General features: G+C 43.3%; 1 protein-coding gene across 1 annotated transcript in view; it reads left to right on the forward strand.

The window, feature by feature from the left end:
* Window positions 1–6,193: 6,193 nt before the first annotated feature.
* Window positions 6,194–21,126, forward strand: part of LOC149452917 (diphosphoinositol polyphosphate phosphohydrolase 1-like) — a 74,319-nt gene continuing 59,386 nt past the window's right edge. The window contains exon 1 of the mRNA XM_089688769.1: window positions 6,194–6,343. Within this exon, the coding sequence (XP_089544895.1) occupies window positions 6,248–6,343 (96 nt within the window). The 5' untranslated portion in view covers window positions 6,194–6,247. The remainder of the gene's footprint in view (window positions 6,344–21,126) is intronic.

The following is a 21,126-nucleotide window of genomic DNA, read 5'->3' on the forward strand; positions in this document are numbered from 1 at the left end:
TTAATTTCAATGGGCTGCCTAATGTGTGGGAACATGCAAAAATACTGCAGGCATGTTATTGTAAGTGTGTTGCACCTAACCGCACAGTAGTAACGTGGTGCCATGCGTTTTGGTGGCTGTGAATGCATCTGTGTTTACGAGACATGTGGAGGTGCAATTAAATTTTCATCATGGTACGTGCGCACCTCTGCAGAGGGCATTGCATTTCTTTGCTGTGCTGGACAATGCGTGCTCTTGCATGCGTTTCTGTACCACAAATGGTGTGAACAAGTCCTAAGGGCCAGTTCACACTATAGAAACAGTCTAGATGTGTTCCACTTTTTTGATGCATGTTTAGCGTGTTCCAGAGCATTTTGGATGCGTTTTTGATGTGTTTCACTGCATTTTGGATGCTTTTTTTGTGTGTTCCAGTGCATTTTGGATGTATTTTTGGTGTGTTCCAGTGCAGTTTGGATGAGTTTTTGACGTGTTCCAGTGCATGTTTTAATGCATTCCAGTTAATTTTTTTCTCCTTTTTCTAAAATTTAATTAGGGACATGTGCATTTTAGTGTGTTCCAGGGCGTTTTACCACGTTCCAGTACAGTTCTATGCATAAACAATGCAGCCTGTTTGACTTTTTTGGCAGCACCTGCAACGCACTGGAACTGCAAGCGCTGATGTGAACTATGACATTGACAACCATATAACCTTCTTTCTGTGCATTTTGGATGCAAAAAAAGCAACTGAAACACATGTAGTGTGAACTGGCCCTAAAGGTTATTATAGGTCAGGGAACGGGACTGACCAGGAATTGTGAATTCAATCAGATTAGTGGTGAGATACAATCAGGGATCATATAATAATGTGAGATCTGAGCTGGAGGTGATAGGAAATTAGACACATTAACAAGATCAATAAATAGTTAAATAAAAAGAGTGGGGCAGGGATACATAGATTTGCAGATGGAACAGGTGATGACAGGGGAGGTGGGGGAGGGGGTCAAATTGTATAAGGAGAGAGGTTTAGGAGCTCATTCACACTTGACTTTATTTCTAATGCTTGCCAAACGCCCCTATAGTGTTTGACAGGCGTTTGGGAAGCGATTTTAACGCTCCTCAAATGCTCCCCAAACGCCCTATGCTCAGTTTTGAGGCATGTAATAAGCATTTACCAAGCATTAAAACTGCACCACAAATGCCTATAATGAAGTTAAATGGTATTGATGCTCTGAAAATGCCTCACAACCACACTGCAAACATCTGCCAGGCATTTGAGGAGCGGCACCATAGACTTGAATGGGAGTCTTCAACTCCTCCTTACTTGACAGGAGGCGCTAATTTTGCCGTGATGCAATGCTAACATGCTAATTTTCATAGGCGTTTGAGAAGCGTAAAAAAACGCTTCCCAAATGCCTGTCTGATGCCTGCTGACAAAGCTAGTGTGAACGCAGCCTTAGGGAAGATAAAGTTGTAATGAAATATAAACAGAAGGAAAATTGAAAATTTCAAACTTGTCAGAAGAACAGGACGCAAGTAAGATTCACTCTCTTTCCACTTTCTAGTCAGTAGCCAAAATCTTAATTAATTGATCTATATTCCTGACACTGACAGAACCCTGGAAATTGATCTCCATATTTTGGGCATTCACAAATGTCAAGTTGCTTACAATCTAATGCAGGCCATAGATGGGTCGAAAATCAGCCGAAAAAAAAATTGGCCAATTTTTGCACCGTTAGTGGGTTAATTGGTCGGCTGTTTTTCGGGGTTTTGGCACATTTTTTTTTTCTATTGGGAAGAAGAAGAAGAAGAGGAAGAGGAAGAAGAAGTTTTCATTGGAGTCAGTTAGATGATTGAAGAGATCCTTGATGGAATCTGGAATACTTGGCAAAAATATGCATGTTAGTGCATCCTCCACCCATAAAGCATGGCATAAAAGGACCGAAAATCGACTGGTTTAGCAGGATTTCTGAATTGCGCTGTGTACTGCGCTCTGTTAAACAGAGGTCAGTCTAATGACCAGCTTCTTTCAAAAGGTCCTGCTGGAAAACTAGCATTCAATGACCCACAGCCAATGGCTGCAGAGCTGATCTATGTATTCTGGGAGGGGGGAATCCCAGCTGTCAAAATACAATAGCACAGCAGGGTAAATTCCTGCATCCATATCACTGTGTGGATATGAAGATCTGTCAGTCTTTTTTCCTTCGACCAGCTGGTTGAATAAAAAAAAAAAAAAAAAAAGTCAAGGTGTATTACCTGCTTTTTTCTTGCTGTTGTCACCAAAGATTTTGGGAAGCAGAAAAAGAAGAAGGAAGAGGAGAAGAAGAAGAATTCCAGTCCACTATTATATTTTATAGTCAAAGTCTTGCGGTTGCATCAATGTATCTATTTGTATCCGAATAAAACCATCTGTGTCCGAAATGGATACAATGTTGCAGCCGCAATACTTTTCATGTAAAATATAATAGCGGAGCTCTCTGCAAGGAACAGAAGTAAAAATGCCGGCCGTAGACAGGACAAAAATTGGCCAATTTTTTTGCCGTTGGTGGTAACGTCGGCCGATTGAATGACCGATTTTTTAAAAAATGGCTCTTTTTTCACATATACTAGGCCCAATTAACCTAACAGCATGTCTTTGGAGTGTTGGCAGAAACACACCCGTACAGAGAAAGCATGCAAACTGAGATGCAGCCATGACTGGGATTAGAACTCATGACCCACATGCTATAAGTTCTGAGTTCTAACCACTAAGCCACTGTAGGAGACAGAGTTTGAGCTGCAATGTAGAATAGTTATATTGTTTAAAAATAATGATAAAGCGTGCGCTGTTAAAATTATATAGACTACTAAAATGGTATTACACAAGATAAATATAAATCTAGGTATAGATATGAAGGTAGCAGCTAGCACCCAGGGTATTGGCAACAGTCCCAGAATAGAAATATGTTAAAGTAATAGTGCAGCGCTATAAGTGCATGTTATCAACCATCAACGCATGTAAAATAAAAAAAGTGCAAATAATTGCAATAATGATGTAAACTGGTAAATGGTGCTAAAAAATGTTCATATAATAATTCCTGAATAATGGAATGTAATTTGTGTGAGAGTACCAACTCAGAGAGTGCCTATGAATGGCACGTGTGGTTTATCTGTGACGGACAGTAGTGCATAGACTCGTGAAAGGTAATCCACCCTTGGGACGGGTGTACACTCACAAGAACAAAAGTATTAATGCGCATGGGTTATACACATCACACATCTGGGGGTGCAGCGGTATGCTGGCAGCTGTGGGTTAGTCATGTAACTCCATCCATCAGGGTGGGTGCCAAAATGGTCCTGGGGAGGAATTAGCTCAGCCACTGGAGCCAGAAAGGTGCTTAATAGTGTTATCAATCATCTTTATTATAATGGTCACGAGTAACAATTTAAAATATCCATGTGGAGTAATAAAAATAACAGCAAAGTGAGTACCAAGATGGCAGATGCTCCTCAATGGTGGCGGCGTGGCGTCAACAATAGGGATCCACCCAATGCATTTCGTGTACCAATGTAGTGGATTGTGATAGACAGTCCACATTTCATTAGATGATCAGTAAAATGACAATTTTATAGTCTTGCTACTTTATGTTTCTTGCTCTTTAAAAATTCCTTACTCTTTTAAGTAAACAATCAGATATAGGTTGACAGAACAATGATGATAATTAAGATGGCGCCTTCATCCAGAGTCTCACCCTTGGTGACTCATTAGGAGAAAAGTATCTTTTAATGTAAACAACCCCCATAAAAGGGAATGAGTCTCTTTGGGGACAATGATTGGAAGATATCAACACGGATGGACGAACACGCAGAAACCCAGTGGACTTTTCACCCAATCAATGTATATGCTTTGCCTGCATCATATGCCCTATAAATGATACTGTTAGTTCCTCAATAAAACAGAATTTTAGGAAGTTGTCAAACTGCAAAGTGTCAGTGTCTTACTTCCATGTGCACGTATTCTCATATTAATTTGGCTCACTGGTAGATCACGGTAAATGGTCTGTAAGTGACCTGAGGGCGTGTTGGTACATGAAATGCATTGAGTGGAGCCCTATTGCTCACGCCCCCGCCATTGAGGAGCGTCCGCCATACTGTCCGTCACGGATAAACCGTCTGCACTACTGTCCGTCATGGATAAACCACACATGCCATTCATAGGCACTGTCTGAGTTGGTACTCTCACACGAATGACATTCCATTATTCAGGAATGATTATATGAACTTTTTTAAGCACCATTTACCAGTTTACATCATTATTGCAATTATTTGCACTTTTTTTTATTTTACATGCGTTTATGATTGATAACATGCATTCATAGCGCTGCACTATGACTTTAAGGCTACGTTCACACTAGCCTTGTGTGCAGGCAGCAGAGAGGCGTTTGGGAAGCGTTTTTACTGCTTCCCAAACGCCTCTGCCAATTCTGCACATTACAGCACATGGTGCTGTTCTAACGGGAGCGTTTGCGTCACGTTGCGGCAAAACGGACGCCTCTGGTTGAGTCAGGAGGCTTTGAAGCCTCCTATTCTCGTCTATGGTGCTGCTCCGCAAACGCCCGGCCGGCGTTTGCGGTGCGGTTGCGACGCGGTTGCGGGGCGTTTGCGGAGCGGTAACACCATTCAAACTGTATTATAGGCGTTTGTGGGGCGTTATTAACGCTCGACAAATGCCTAGCAACCGCCACTAAACCGCGCATGCGGCGTTTGCGGAGCGTTAATAACGCCCCACAAACGCCGGACCAACGCTTGCCAAACGCTATAGGGGCGTTTGGCAAGCGTTGGTAAAACAGCCAAGTGTGAACGAGCCCTAACATAGAATAGTTACATGATTAAAGAGAAGGAAAATATATCATTATATTGGGAAATTAGAACTAGACATTCCCAATTATTTGAGATATAAGTGTGAAAATGTTTGGCATTTGAAAATAGAACATATGACATTCATTAGGAAATGCATTAGTTGTCTGATCATTTTGGAGAAACAGCAACCCCCCCAAAAAATATATATAGGTGTACTTTTACTTTAAATTATAAGTATTCTCACATGCAAACACAAAAACGCCAGCTGGACAAAGCCCGTGGTTGTGCGCCACCTAACGAACATATCCGGTATTGCACCTAAAAATGTGCCAGACGTGATTCCACATTTACTAACAGGAAAGAGTCTACAAAGTAGACACTTTTCAATGAGATTGCTAGACGCCTCTCAGAAGACTGACAGGGCCAATCAGACCGCTAGGGAGGTTAAAGCAGAAGTTCCCCTTTTGGGTGGCGCTCCGCTTTAAGTCTTGATAGCACAACCACGCACCTTGATTTTACACTCATTGACCTGCGGTGAAACGTATGGTAACAAAATACCATGCATTTTCTTACATCTATTTGTATTACACTTTATCATTCGTTTTGTATACTAAAAAAAACCCTAAAAAATGCTGTACACTGCTAAACCATTTGGGTTGGGCTTGAAGAAAATGTGGCAACCCTTATTGCACTGCAGATTTTATGTGTCAGGCTGGCCATACATTATACAATTTTCTTGAGATTTTTTGCTTTAGATTTATCAAAAACCATATAATAGGAGGTCAAACCTAAACACTTTCAATTGTATCCAATTAGGCAGGCTCTTGCACTACATAGTTGAAGCTAAATCTAAAGAAAATTGGGCAGAAAATTGTATAGTGTATGGTAAGCAAAGCGTTTTCATTTTTTTCTGTAGCCCTAACAACTCATGGGGCCCCTGGGCAATAGGGGATCATGGGGCCCCTGTGTCCATGCCCAAACTCAAAAAAGCCTATGAAAAAAGGTACCAGGGGCATCTCATGGGGCCCCCTACTGACCCCGGGCCCTCGGGCAGTGTTAGAGTTTCCAGATGGTCAGTCCGCCCCTGGTAGCCCTTGACAGCCATGACAGGTCTTGGGAGTGGCTGTTCACCTTTAACTCAGGCAGCCATATACAGGCTTGTAGAAATGGCAGGGAGAAAATCCTAGTAAATAACCAAGTAATGATGTATAACGTGTACGACAGTAATAACGCCATGGCGAAGACAAAAGCTGTGCATTGTACACAGCGGGAAGGAAGAAGGGCGCCGCGTACAGTAGCGGAAATTACCCTAGCGGCGACCAAGGGCGGTGCAGCCACTGACAGGCCTATAGCTCCTCCCACCCATGTGGCCGGTCAACTGATCGTGACGTCAGCACAGGTCCTATAGCCCGCTCGGATCCGGCATCTACCGATGAAGCTGAAGAACAACCAGACCCGGACGTATGACCGGGATGGCTACAAGAAACGGGCGGCGTGCGTGTGCTTCCGGGACGGGGCCGAGGATGAAGTGTGTATATTGCAGTCTTTTGTCTGCGCATGTGGGCGGGCTGTTTATCAACATGGCACAGTGTAAACAATGGGAGCCCGCTAGGTGCGGAGGAGAATGCTGCTAGGCGGCTGTGTGGGCTTTGCAGGCCATTGTGTGTAGACGGTGCTCAGCACAGACCTGTCATAGGCTGACAGGAGCATGTTTGGCGGCAGGGGCCGAGGTGTTGGCTTTCTATGGAGTTGTGTGTGACATGTGTACAGATGTGCTGTGTACAATGGCAGGAGACGAGCGCCCTGCTGTGGAATGTCTGCATTCAGTGTGTCACTGGGAGCTGGCTGATTTCTCCCGATCTGCACACACTTCTCATGGGAGAGTACACTCCACATTACCACCAGATCTCAGGCGCTGGCTCAGCATGTCTTCACCAAAGCCATCAGTTTTGGCCTTGTTTTATAATTGTCAGGGGGGCTGCAGCAGCAAAAGCAGATTGTGCTGTGTTTTTACTGCCCCCCCCCCAAGCTGCAAGGGCAGCTTTACTTGTACACGTATACAAGAAATCATGGCAAAAATTTTCCCCGCTTTTGCGTTTGGCAGGTGGTACTGTGAATGGGGCCACAGTGGTGGTGCAGACTTTAACCACTTGCCCTCCAGAGGATTTGCCCCCCCCCCTTCCTGACCAGGCCATTTTTTGTGCGATATGTTATTTTAATTGAAAATTGCGCGGTCATGCAACGCTGTACATGAAATTTGTTCTTTTCTTTCCCACAAATGGAGCTTTCTTTCGGTGGTATTTGATCGCCTCTGCATTTTTGTTTTTGCGTTGTAAGCAAAAAAAGACCGACAATTTTGAAGAAGAAAAACATTTTTTGACTCCTTTTTTTTTTTTTTTTTTTTTTTTTATATATAAAACATCCAGTAAAAAAAAAAAATCAGATTTCGGCATACATTTAGGCCAAAATGTATTCTGCGACATGTCTTTGCTAAAAGGAAAAAAAAATCCCAATACGTGTAAATTTGTTTACGTGAAAGTTATAGCATTATATATATATATATATATATATATATATATATATATATATATAATTTTTGATACTAGTAATGGCAGCAATCAGCGACTTGTAGTAAGGTGGGAACTGACTAATTGCCAGTGACACTAATACAGTGATCAGTGTTAATAAAAAGCACTGACACTGTATTAATGGCACTGGGCAGGAAGGGGTTAACTTTTGGGCCGTGTTTTACTAAAGTTAACTGTGTGCCGTGTTTTACTAGGTAGACATGCTGTTTTGTATCTCTCTGCTATGCATGTCCATGCTGACAGTGGAGAGACCTGTGTTGTTTACACACTGGTCTCTCCCCTGTCAACTTTACGCAGTGATTGCCAGCCGGGACCCAGTGTTTGACATCCCTAGCCACCAATAGCAGTGCGGGTAGGGCGGTGCACGCGACCCATATCCGGAAATACAAATCACATATGTGATTTTGCGCAGCCCTGCTGTCCTGTGGCAGTACTTCTGTTATAGGGTGGCAGGAAAGCGGTTAAAGCTGGCCATACATGGGTCGAATTCCCTAAGAATTGTCTTTTGAAAAAAAATTTTTAAAGAATTTTCGTTCGAATTTCGCACCATTGGGGCTCATGTACATGGGGCGTTTGGAAAACACTTCTAAACAATAGAAACTGACTGCTGGAAAACATAGGTTAAAAAACGTCAGTTTATCCACGTTTGCATACCGCGTTTATGCACGTTTGCGTTTAGAAGCGTTTTTAAAAGATAACCTCAGGAGACCTTCCAAAATGCCCAGAATGCACTGAAAAATAGTAAATTCACTAAAAAAGGCTACTAAAATACTGTTATACACATGTAATGTCTTCTCTGCAATAAAACAGACCTACTTTCCTGCTTACAGCGGTCCCTGGACCGTAAGCTGAGCTGTGCATGCTCAGTTTACAGCAGCCAAGCTGACCCTGTGTGCTGGAATTACTAGCTCCTGCACATGCGTCAACCTGTGTGGGCCAATGAAGATGGCTGAAATCCATCACACACAGGAGAGGATGCTGGTGATGGAGCATTGAGAAGGTGAACATGTTCCCTTTAGTTCCACTTTAAAGTGGAACTTCACATAAAATCGGAAGTTCGGCTTTTCCTCCTCATTCTCCCCTTCTCTACTATATTTGGAAGTGTTGTTTTTTTGTTTTTAATTTCTTCCAGGGAGTGGGTACCTAGTTTTGACAGCAACCTGATCCCACTTTGATCCAGGTGGAAGTGCAGCCTCCCCCCTCCCTGCCTGCTGCCTCCCGGGGCGTGTCACACAACTCAGGCATGCTCAGTGGGGAACCGGCTGTGATCCAGTAGAAAGTCATGACCTGAGCACTGGTGAAGAACCGGCTTGGGTGATGACAGTGCTGGATTCCTGGACTGGTGAGTACCTGTTCATTAAAAGTCAGCAACTACAGGATTTGTAGTTGCTGACTTTTATCTTTTCTGCAAATTACTGGAGTTCTTTTTCCTTTTTTTTTTTTTTTTTTTTTCCCAGGAATGAGCTCCTAATCCAAACCTGCCTGAAAGAGACTGCTAGGAAGATGACAATGTACTGGGCCAATCATAAGCAGCAGAGGTAAACCTTGTATATGTGCAGCTTGGGGGTGAGGAATGCCCTGGCTGTAGATGATTGGCCTAGTAAAGGTGACCACTATCGGTCGGGCCTTTTCCTGTGGGTTTGAACTAGGACCTGAGCTCATTTCTACTCCTAAATGCATGTTTTTGTTTTTTGAAAGCCAAATGAGGATTTGGCTTGCAGTGCCACCTACGTGACCATATCCACTTGCTGACTGCAGATAGCCAAATGATGGCTTCACTGCGGCCGGCCAATTCTGCGCGGGCGTTTATATGACGTCCTCCCAGAACGCGCTCTCCTATGCGCCCTCGGCGATTTCCGTGATCGCTGTGTCCCATGGTATGGTAAAAGACCAATCACAGTGGCCTTTTACCACTTGATCAGCCGTGTCCAATGACACACTGATCACCGGGAAATGCAACTGCCGGTTATCGGCTGCACTTTCCTCATGCTGTCACAACATGAAGAAAGTACTGCTGAGAACCGGCAGTTGTCAGAGAGGGGATCGATACCGATCATCAGGGCACTGATGATCAGTGCCCAGCAGTGCCACCCATCAGTGCTGTCAGTGCCCATCAGTGCTACCACATGATCAGCCATGTCCAATGACACGCTGATCACTGAGAAATTCAATTGCCGGTTCTCAGCTGCACTTTCCTCACGCTGTCAGAGCAGGGATCAGCACCGATCATCAGGGCACTGATGATCAGTGTCCTGATGATCGGTGCCCAGCAGTGCCGCCCACCTGTGCCCTACAGTGCCGCCTTATCGGAGCAGCCTCATCAACGCACATCAGTGAAGGAGAAAAATTACCTGTTTGCAAAATTTTATAATAGAAACAAAGAAAAACTTTTTTTTTTTCAAATATTTTTGCTCTTTTTGTTTATAGCGCAAAAAATAAAACACCCAGCGGCGAGTAAATACCACCAAAAGAAGGCTCTATTTGTGTGAAAAAAAAATTATAAAAATTTCATATGGGTACAGTGTTGCATGACCACACAATTGTCATTCAAAGTGCGACAGTGCTGAGAGCTGAAAATTGGTCTGGGCAGGAAGGGAGTATAAGTGCCCTGTAGGCAAGTGGTCAAGTCTCGGACGGATCATTCAAACATGACGTGGGACAGAATTTTTCCTGCAAAACATCATGGCTGCGGCACAAATAAGACTCCAAATGGCTTCCTGTAATCCTTTAGGTGGGCAGTCTGCTGTGATAAAACCACCTGTGTTTTACCTTCCCTGGCCATCCATGTGAATGAGGCCTTAGCATTGACAGGAAGTGTGCACACCAAGACACACAATGTTCTTCTTTGTTCAGATAGCCAGAAGGTACAAATTGTGGTCTGATGTGTTTTGCACTAGGTACAGTGCTTTCTTAGAGTCCGTTTGTTGCTGCTGGCTAAGAAAGGAGGAACGCTGTACTTCTTGGTGTGCTGTGTTCCCAATCTGACTTGATCCAAGCAGCCAGGCATATTTTCTGAGTACAGATCTCCCTTTTATTCAGCTGTCGCCTATAATCACACCAATCAACTTTTTTTTTTTTCTTGTCCAGGGAGCACACAGGTGACATAGGAAGCTTCAATACAGCACAAGAACCACACTGCACAAAACTGTCTGAATAGAATCACAAATCTTTTGTCACATGAAGTTTGCATTGATGGATCACAACGGTGTATTTAGCTGTTTACCTGGATTTTTGATTTATAGGAATGGTTTTAATATTTGAATGTATTTCCTGATAGTAAAGTGTGCTGCTGTGTTAGATCTTGACAGTGGCCTTGGAGAGTACTGTTGCCAATTCCCTTTTGTTTCATCTTGGTTTTGTGCTGGTATGCACACTATCTTAGTGCTGTGTGTCACATAATCCATGCCCCCCCCATATCCCTAACTGCACAATCTTTTCATGTGGATCCCTTTCACATATATGGTGGAGTAAGAAATAGACTGACACTAGTAACAAAAATTGCATATTTACTCCTAAAATATTGGAATAATTGCTTTATATTTCAATATTTTTATTGAAAAAGTAATATACAAGAACACAGAAACATAGCCCACCTACATGGTGAGTTGAGGTAAATAAGCAGGTTCATAAATATATAGGCACGTAAAAAGTATCAATCAATAATATTGTAAAAAAGAATACAACCCCCATATGGTAGCAGCAAATGTTCCATTGGTCAGTAAACATGGGCAGTTTAATAGCAAAAAACAAAATAAACAAAAACATAACAGAAGGAAAAAAGAAAGAAAAGATGAAAGAAAGAAGAGGAAAAGAGAGGGTCAGCCACAGTTCCATTAAGTGATAGTTATACATATACCTAAGAAATAATTACTTTAATGTAAAACGTTCTTTCGTTGACCTCTTTCCGCCCATGTAATGCTTATAGAGGGTGGCCTCTAACACCCATGTGCTGAATATATGCATTCATTGGTAGCAAAGATACCTGCATTGACAGCGCATTAACTGTGCAGTGCTAGTAAGTGACCGAACTGTCAGACAGCATTCGTTTTGTACTAATGATTGGGAATTGGCAGGACCAGCTTCCCAATCAAGTGACCACTGTGACAGCCAATCACAGTGGTCACATTTATGGCTGATCTTTCCTGCACAGACCTTTATTAAAGGGGCGCTGGGCAAGAAGGGGTTAAAAAGGGTGGTCAAAACACCAAACAGCCACAATTGGAAGCTAGAATGTAACTAAGAAGCCCTTCCCCAGCACTGCCAGATCTCCCCAAAATACCCATAATTCCAGGGTATAGGAGAAGTAGGCTTATACACCACATGGCGTCTTTGTGAGCTCTTGCTATCCCTATCATAATCAGTTGAATGAAAGTGCCTTATGTAGGCCATAGATGGGTCGAAAACCTGCCATGTGTTTTTTAACAAAAAAAATGAAAAATCGGTCATTCGATAGGCTGACGTTACCACCAACGGTAAAAAAAATCGGCCGATTTTCGTCCCGTCTACTGCCGGTATTTAATTCTGTCCCTGCAGAGAGCTCCGCTATTATATTTGACATTATTATTATTATTACTATACAGTAATTATAAAGCGCCAATAGTTCGCTCAGCGCTCTACATTACAAAGGGGGACAGAACATGTGACAGAACAAAACCAATACAATGCAAAACATGAGGGGATTGAGGGCCCTGCTCTTTCGAGCTTACAATCTAGGAACATGAAAAAGTATTGCGGTTGCAACAATGTATCTATTTGTAGCCATTTCGGATACAGATGTTTTTATTCGGATACAAATAGATACATTGTTGCAACTGCAATACTTTTTCATGCCATATAATAGCCGACTGGAATTCTTTCTTCTCTTCTTCCTATCTTCTCTTCTTCCTATCTTCTCTTCTTCCTATCTTCTCTTCTTCCTATCTTCTCTTCTTCCCTTCCTATCTTCTCTTCTTCCCTTCCTATCTTCTCTTCTTCCCTTCCTATCTTCTCTTCTTCCCTTCCTATCTTCTCTTCTTCCCTTCCTATCTTCTCTTCTTCCCTTCCTATCTTCTCTTCTTCCCTTCCTATCTTCTCTTCTTCCCTTCCTATCTTCTCTTCTTCCCTTCCTATCTTCTCTTCTTCCCTTCCTATCTTCTCTTCTTCCCTTCCTATCTTCTCTTCTTCCCTTCCTATCTTCTCTTCTTCCTTTCCTTTCTTCTCTTCTTCCTTTCCTTTCTTCATTGCCGCGAAGATCGGCAAAATCGGCCGTTTTTTTTTTTTTTTTTAATCAACGTGAATAAGTTGCTTTAGTAGTTTCCGAGGTTAAAAACGGCCATATCTTGGAGATGTTGCGGAGGTGAAGTCTAGAGAAGGATGGCAGATATGGAACGGTTGGTAAGGTGGATAAGTATGGTAGTATCATTCATGATAGACTGAAGAGAAGATAGCCCTTGATTCGGTAGATCAATGAGGAGGGAGTTACAATAGTCAAAGCGAGATATAACAAGGGAGTGAATAAGTTGCTTAGTGGTTTCAGAGGTCAAAAATGGGTGTATCTTGGAGATGTTGCGGAGGGGAAGTCTACAAGATTTGGGGGTGAAAGGACAGATGGGAGTCTAAGATTACACCTAGTACCCTGGTTTGAGGGGAGGGACTGATGATTGTGTTATTGATCTTGATGGAGAAGTCGGGGGAGGGAGCACGGGCTGGGGGGGAACTCTGTTTTGGAAAGATTGAGTTTGAGGAAGTGGAGTGACATCCATGCCAATATGTCACTTAGTAGGTTAGTAATGCGAGAGGAGACTGAAGGGGTGAGGTGAGGAGCAGAAAGATAGATTTGTGTATCATCAGCATAGAGATGGTACTTAAAGCCATGGGAATTTATCAAGTGACCAAGGGAGGAGGTGTAGATGGAGAAGAGAAGGGGTCCAAGGACAGAAGCTTGAGGGACCCCTACAGAAAGGAGTGAAGAGGAGGAGGCAGCATTAGAGGTAATGCTGAAGGAGCCCTGCAATAGGTAGGAGGAGAACCAGGAGAGAGCAGAGTCTCGGAGGCCAAGAGAGTGGAGCATATGTTCACTTTCACCCACCACTGCAACCACCAAACAGCTCATGCAAATATATATTTATTTAAATCTTCCACGTAGTGTACCCTGGAGGTTTCCTGATCTTGGGCACACTGTCCACATAGGTCTCTGCTTTAGCTCTGACTTGGAGTTAGGACACCATATAGCATGTTCATAATTTGTTCTGTTGCTGAGTCTTGTACATATCCTGACAAAAATATAATTTCCATAGCAACCACAATGCAGTAAATTTGTTTACATCATAGCACACATTCCTGGGTTTCAATGCTTTCTAGTATGATCTGAAATCCAAAAATCTGCTTTCCAGTTTAGTGCTGGAGCATGTTTGTTAGTGACAACCCACAGCTTTGACTCCTATAACCTTATGTGATCACTGTACTTGCGTGTATCACGTGTATCCTGGCAGTCAATTTTACGTTCTACAGAACATTAAAGTGATACTAAAGGGTCAATTTTTTAAAATAACAAATATGTCATACTTACCTGCTCTGTGCAATGGTTTTGCACAGAGCATCCCTGATCCTCTTCTTCTAAGGGTTCCCTGCCTGCTCTCCTCCCTGCTGAGTGCTCCTAGAGCAAGCTGGTCACTCTGGGGGTATGCGTGTGTGCTCTCTTCACAGCTGCCTGTGTGTGTATAAGACACACACAGCATGATTCGGCCCCACCGCCCAATCACTCCTTACTGGCTGTACCTCAACCAATGAGAAAGGAGAGAGCTGCTGCTCTCGTGGACATCGTTGGATTGAGATTGGGCTCAGATAAGTTTTAGGGGGGGAGCACTGAGATGCACACTGAAGGGTTTTCACCGTCATCCATAGAATGTATGAAGGTAAAAAAAAACCTTAAAGTGTTACTAAACCCACAACAGTAAAATCAGTCTGTATATGTAGTAAAGCATGCTTGTTATACTCACTGTGGAACCTAAGGGGTTAATCCTCTGCATTGTGTAAAAAGGCTTTTTGATCCTTTCTTCTCTGCCCCTTCTCTTGTTGAAATGACCACCTGATACAGACTGAATCCGTAGTCACATTCACATGCTCAATTTGGTGTGTATTGCTAGAGAGGGTTTTTTTTTTTTTTTTACCTTTTGGAGAGTGCATGTGATCAGCACAGGGCCAATCAGCACTGTCCAGACAGAGGGTTAGGGGGTTTCACATCCTCCTAGAGCAGAAAGTAAACTCCTACAAGCTTTAACCAGTGCTCGGCTGAAGTCACAAGACTGCTCTAACCGCTGATGAGAAAAGGTATTTAGCAGTTTATATTTACTAAAATAATTGCATTCCCATGTTGTGTGTACTGTGGGAGACCAGATATAGTGAATGCAGGGTCCTGGGTTTAGTAACTCTTTAAGACTTTAGGACCACTTTAAATGTGCTGTGCTTGAGCTGGGTGCGGAAAACCTTACTCACCTTTGGGCATGACTGTGGCATACTGCATTTTCTTTAAAATCAGGTTTGTGATCTCACTGACTGAGGCTTTTTTTTTTTTTTTTAAAGGCATGTCGTGCACCCAACTGTGTCACCTGCACCCTACTGTATGCCTCATAGGAGTGTATGAAAAATTAGGAAGTGTAGAGCTAAAATAAAGCAGCTATGAGTGTAAGAAAGTACAGCCAAAGTTTTACCAAACCTTGTGGGTTTGCTACAGGGTGGATTTGATTTAAATCACTAGTGAAAAGGATCATTTTAAATCATAAGAGCAACTATTATCTCTGTCCTGCAGCAGCGCCTCCTCTGACCCGCTTTTGACTCACCGACAGTCCCATTCACTGTAATGGGATGGCTGGTGATGCGGCAGTGACATAACAAGGTGAGGGACGAGGCGGCAGCAGGTGAGTGGATGCCTGCTCACAGGCGCTGCCATGATGGATCTAAAATGACAGGTGCTCTTTAAATGTAAGGAATCTGACTCATGCTTGCTGGTAGTTAGAATCTGTAGTATTTGCAAATCAAATGAAGGTTTCCTTTTTAGAATAAACTGTGCGGTTAGTAAAACAGCGATATCAGAACTGATTTTAGGTTAATAGGTTAATCACACATAGTTGAAGTACTCAGATTCTTTCATTTCATGTTTTTTCTCATGGTTACTGTGAAATTGTGTGAATGCATCAATGCAGTGCATGTTATCTTGGCTTGCAGAGCTTGGATTCATTGGATGAGTTTACCAAAAATGTAAATATTGCAGAATATACAGCCTCATGCTTCATAACTAAGCTCCATTTCACGCTGAATAAACTAAATTACTAATGTATCTTAAATAGAAAACTATCTTTAGATAGATTTTTACTCCAAAACATTTTATTAAAATAAATTTGATTAAAATAGAAAAAACAGATTTAAACTAGAAAATCTACAATTTCTGGGGAAATTGTGTGAAGTGTTCTTGCCTCCAACACTAACCAAGTGATTGATGAAATGTAAACAGTGCACATGGCAAGCTTGAAGAAATGCATTTGAACTTTTATTTTGCAGCTCACACTGTAGCTTTGGTCACTCTGCTTCCTGGTGACTCCCCTTCGGTTGCTATGGCAACTCACTCAGTCAGAACAAGCTGAGAGGGGCTTTTATAAACAAACTGCTCCAACTTGCTCACTTCACTGGCGGTTGCCATCTTCAAACGGTTGTAGTTTTAAAAGTATAAATCCTACAGCAAAGAGCTTTATATTGTGAGACTCACAAGACCCAGACCTACATGTTGATGTATAGTATGTCTCTGAAATATTAAAAATGAAGGCACAGTCGTAGTTTAGAAATGGCCCTTCAAATTTCAGGTGGCTGCGAGTGAAGTTTCAATGAAAGTCAATGGGCGGCGTGAGTTGCAAACAAATGGTCATATTGTGAAAACTATCAAGAGTATGGCTTAGCCGTGAACATTTTTAGTGACAGCCGGGACAGCTGAACGTTTTGATATAAGATTTGTGTAGGTGGGCTTGAAAATGAGGGAGTGATGGCAGTTTAGAAATCATGTCCTGATTTTTCCTTCCACACTCTAGCTTTTGTCAGCTCCCACTCTAGTTGCGCCATTCATTTCTATGGGAAAATTTCACCACAAAAAACGCGATATTTCGTGAACCATTCGGCGAAACGTTCCACAAAGTAACAACGCACCAATCGGGAACAATCCGCACGTTTCCGTATATTACTGTCTATGTAGTGTAAGAACTGTGGGAGGAGTTAGGGTGGCTATAATAATAAGAACCTATATGGGAGATAACAGGGGAGGGGTCTGCAATGCAAAAACACCTAAAAAAGAGAGGCAGGGAACAACGCTCAACTTCCAAGTGTTCTGGAATGGGGCTCAGAGAAGTCTGTATTGCCCTCAGTGTCACTGAACTTCTCTGTGACATCCTCTTTGTCAGTATCATTGAACTTCCCCAGAGAGATCCTCATTGTCCGTATCACTGAACTCCCCCTGAGAGATCCTTATGTATCACTCCTGTCAGTAATCACTGAACTTCTTTCAGAGAGATCCTCACATCAGTATCAATGAACTTCCCCTCAGAGGAATCTTCACATCAGTGTCACTGATTCGGCCCCAGAGAGATCCTTCACTTGGTGTCCATTGAGCTTTCCCAACCTCTCCATCTGCTCAGTAAGCTTCGAGTCTTTTTAAACCGCCCGAACTACCAAAATATCAACCTATGGAGAGTCAAATTTGAATTTAACATTAAAATCTTTCTTTTGGCTTGTATGTTCACTTCCAAATATTTCTGGCTCTATAAACCATCTAAAAACACAAATAATTCAGATTTCATCAATCCTGAGGTGGCAAAACCCATTTCCCAGAATCCTTTGCAAAGATATGCAAATGAGCAGGTTCAGCCAGTAACATTCAAATCATACCTGTGCTGATAACTGTCACCAGTGTGCCTATGGGAGCTTTCAACTGACTTTTCATGCCATAGCTGGACACAGGAGCAGGACCACGGCAACTGCCTGTAAAATGACAGCTTTCTTACCTATAAAGGTTAGGGGGGGGGGGGGGTATTCTGCTGTAACAAAGCCTTCATTTTTCCTTCATGTAATCCTCCCAGCACTTTATGTGGCAATTTAAGTGTCTGCTGCAGCCTCTCCATGTATACAAGTGTAGAATCGAAATTCAAGAAACCTCAAGGTGGTAATGTTGTGTTATTAACCCCTCACCTACCGGGCACTTCTACCCCCTTCCTGCCCCCCGGGCACTTCTACCCCCTTCCTGCCCCCCGGGCACTTCTACCCCCTTCCTGTCCAGGCCAATTTCCAGCTTTCAGCGCTGTTGCACTTTGAATGACAATTGCGCAGTCATACAACACCGTACCCATATGAAATTTTTATCATTTTTTTGTGACAAATAGAGCTTTATTTTGGTGGTATTTAATCACCTCGGGGTTTTTTATTTTTTCTTAAACAAACCAAAAACCACTGAAAATGTTGAGAAAAAAATGTTTTTTCTTCGTTTTTGTTCTAAAATTTTGTAAATAAGTGATTTTTCTCCTTCACTGATGTGCACTAATGAGGCTGCACTGATAGGCTGCACTGATGGGCACTGATAGGCTGCACTGATGGGCACTGATAGGCTGCACTGATGGGCACTGATAGGCTGCACTGATGGGCACTGATAGGCTGCACTGATGGGCACTGATAGGCTGCACTGATGGGCACTGATAGGCTGCACTGATGGGCACTGATGGGCACTGATAGGCTGCACTGATGGGCACTGATAGGCTGCACTGATGGGCACTGATGAGGAGGCACTGGTAGGTGGCACTGATGGGCATTGACAGGCATCACTGATGGGCGCTGATAGGCAGCACTGATAGGCAGCGCTGTTAGGCGGCACTGACTGGCGCTGTTAGGCGGCACTGACTGGCACTGATTGGCATTGACTGGCACTGATGGGTGACACTGAAAGGCAGCTCAGATGGGCACTGATATGTGGCATTGATGTGCACTGGTAGGCACTATGTGGCACTGATGGGCACTGGCAGACACTGACAGGTGGCACTGCTGGGGCTACATTGATCATCAGTGCCCTGATGATCAGTGTACATGTCCCCTCCGAGGAATGCTGATTACCGGCTCTCCTCTCCTCTGTCAGCGTGACAGCTCGAGAGGAGAGAAATGCCGATAACCGGCATTTCCCTGTTTACATGTGATCAGCTGTGATTGGACACAGCTGATCACATGACCGAGCCGACATCTTCGGCTCTTTCCGTGATCGGTGATCCGCTGTGTCCGAAGAACACAGCGCACCGCCGATCGCCACGCTGCGCGCTCCCTGAGCCGCGCATGCGCAGTGAGAATGGGAGGACGTCATCCCAGAACGAGAGAACCACCTTGCACCCCTCATATTACTATATGGCGGGCGGTGGTTAATATGGATTTGGATTTTTCCAAATTCTAACCGTTATGCTGGTCATTCACAGTTTGAATTTTGGGAAATTCCTGCTTAATGGGTTGAACTTTGGGATAAGCACACATTTAGATTTACTAAAACTGGCGCACTTACAATCTGGTGGCGCTGTGCATGGCAGCCAATCAGCCAATCAGCTTGTTCAGTTAAGCTTTGACAATAAGGCTCCATGTAGATGGGGAATTTGGAAAACTCTTCTGAACGATGGAAACTGACTGCTGGAAAACGTAGGTTAAAAAACGTCTGTTAGCTGCGTTTGCATACCGCGTTTATGTGCGTTTTTTTAAGATAACTTCAGGAGACCTTCCAAAATGCCCAGAATGCACTGAAAAATAGTCAAAAATTAACTATTTCAAACATTTTAGGAGAAATAGAGAGAGCAGAAGCAGAGAGTGTGTATGTGTTGAGATGACCTGTCTTTTCTGGTTGTCTTCACTATGGATCCCATCATGAGCATAATGCAGCGCATTCTACCATTTTTTTTCCTTCACGCAAAACCTGGAACTGACTGCGCTGGTGTACCGAGTCCATTTGAATACATTGAACTGACTGCGCTGGTGTACCGAGTCCATTTGAATACATGGAACTGACTGCGCTGGTGTACCGGGTCCATTTGAATACATGGAAAACACTTTGCATGCATTTCTGATGATGAAAAAAGGCTCTGGGCAGCATCTGGTCATGGAACAGTTAAAAAAAAAACGCTTCTAAATGCAAACGCGGTTAAATGCGTTTACATACGTTTACAAGCATTTGGCATTTGAAATGCTGATAAAATCTACTCCTGAACACAAGTTTGGTGCATTCAAAAAAACAACTGTAAACTCAACTGCCTGTAAACAACATAGTGTACATGGACACATAGGAGAACATGAGGGAGAGTTCAGGGGCTGCTGAATAAAATGCAGAAAAGTTCCTAAACGTGAGTTTATCAGCCGCAGTGTACATGAACCCTAAAACCTGGAAGCTGATTGGTTACTATGCAGAGCTGCAGCAGATTTTGCACTTTCCAGTTTTAGTAAATAGCCCCATTGTCCACAGGAGCCATGCAATTTGTATTTGAATCTTGGTGTGCGAAGGCCTTTGGTGCGCTCAGAGTAGATTTACATCGTGTATGGCCAGGAATATATTTAAATGAGTTTTTGGTACTTGGAGTTCAGCTTTAGTCCTCCTGCACACGGGATGTTTTTACAGCGGCTGTTTTTGGCATTTGACATTTTTTTCTACAGCCAGTAAACCCCCCGGCATGTTATCCAATGTGTCCATCCCCGGCGTGTTATCCTGTGTGTCCATCCCCGGCGTGTTCTCCTGTGTGTCCATCCCCGGCGTGTTCTCCTGTGTGTCCATCCCCGGCGTGTTCTCCTATGTGTCCATCCCCGGCGTGTTCTCCTATGTGTCCATCCCCGGCGTGTTCTCCTATGTGTCCATCCCCGGCGTGTTCTCCTATGTGTCCATCCACACATACAGTTGTGACCAAAATTATTCAACCCCCACTGAAATTGAGTGTTTTGGCCAGTTTGACATTGCTTTTGATCATTCAGTCATCTTGCTTACATTTACATTAAAGAGGCACTTGTAGGTCAGACAAATATAACATAACAGTTATAATGAAATAACCACAAATGTCTTTTCTGTGCTCACAGCATTATCAGTTTTATTCAACCCCCAAGTGACATTCAATCTTAGTACTTAGTACAGCATCCTTTTACAGTTATAACAGCTTTTAAACGTGAAGCATAGCTTGACACAAGTGTCTTGCAGCGATCTACGGGTATCTTCGCCCATTCTTCATGGGCAAAGGCCTCCAGTTCAGTCACATTCTTAGGCTTGCGCACTGCAACTGCTTTCTTTAAGTCCCACCAGAGGTTCTCAATCGGATTTAAGTCTGGTGACTGCGATGGCCACTCCAAAATGTTCCAGCCTTTCCTCTGCAACCATGCTCTAGTGGACTTGGAGGTATGCTTGGGATCATTGTCCTGTTGAAAGGTCCAACGTCTCCCAAGCCTCAGGTGTGTGACGGACTGCATCACGTTTCCATCCAATATCTCCTGGTACTGAAGAGAATTCATGGTACCTTGCACACGCTGAAGCTTCCCTGTACCTGCAGAAGCAAAACAGCCCCAAAGCATGATTGACCCTCCACCATGCTTCACAGTAGGCAAGGTGTTCTTTTCATCATAGGCCTTGTTCTTCCTCCTCCAAACATAGCGTTGATCCATGGGCCCAAACAGTTCTAATTTTGTTTCATCAGTCCACAGAACACTATCC

This window comes from Staurois parvus, unplaced genomic scaffold, assembly GCF_062004578.1.
Source record: "Staurois parvus isolate SC_StPar_1 unplaced genomic scaffold, SC_StPar_1.0 ptg000454l, whole genome shotgun sequence".
In the NCBI taxonomy this organism is placed as follows: Eukaryota; Metazoa; Chordata; class Amphibia; order Anura; family Ranidae; genus Staurois; species Staurois parvus.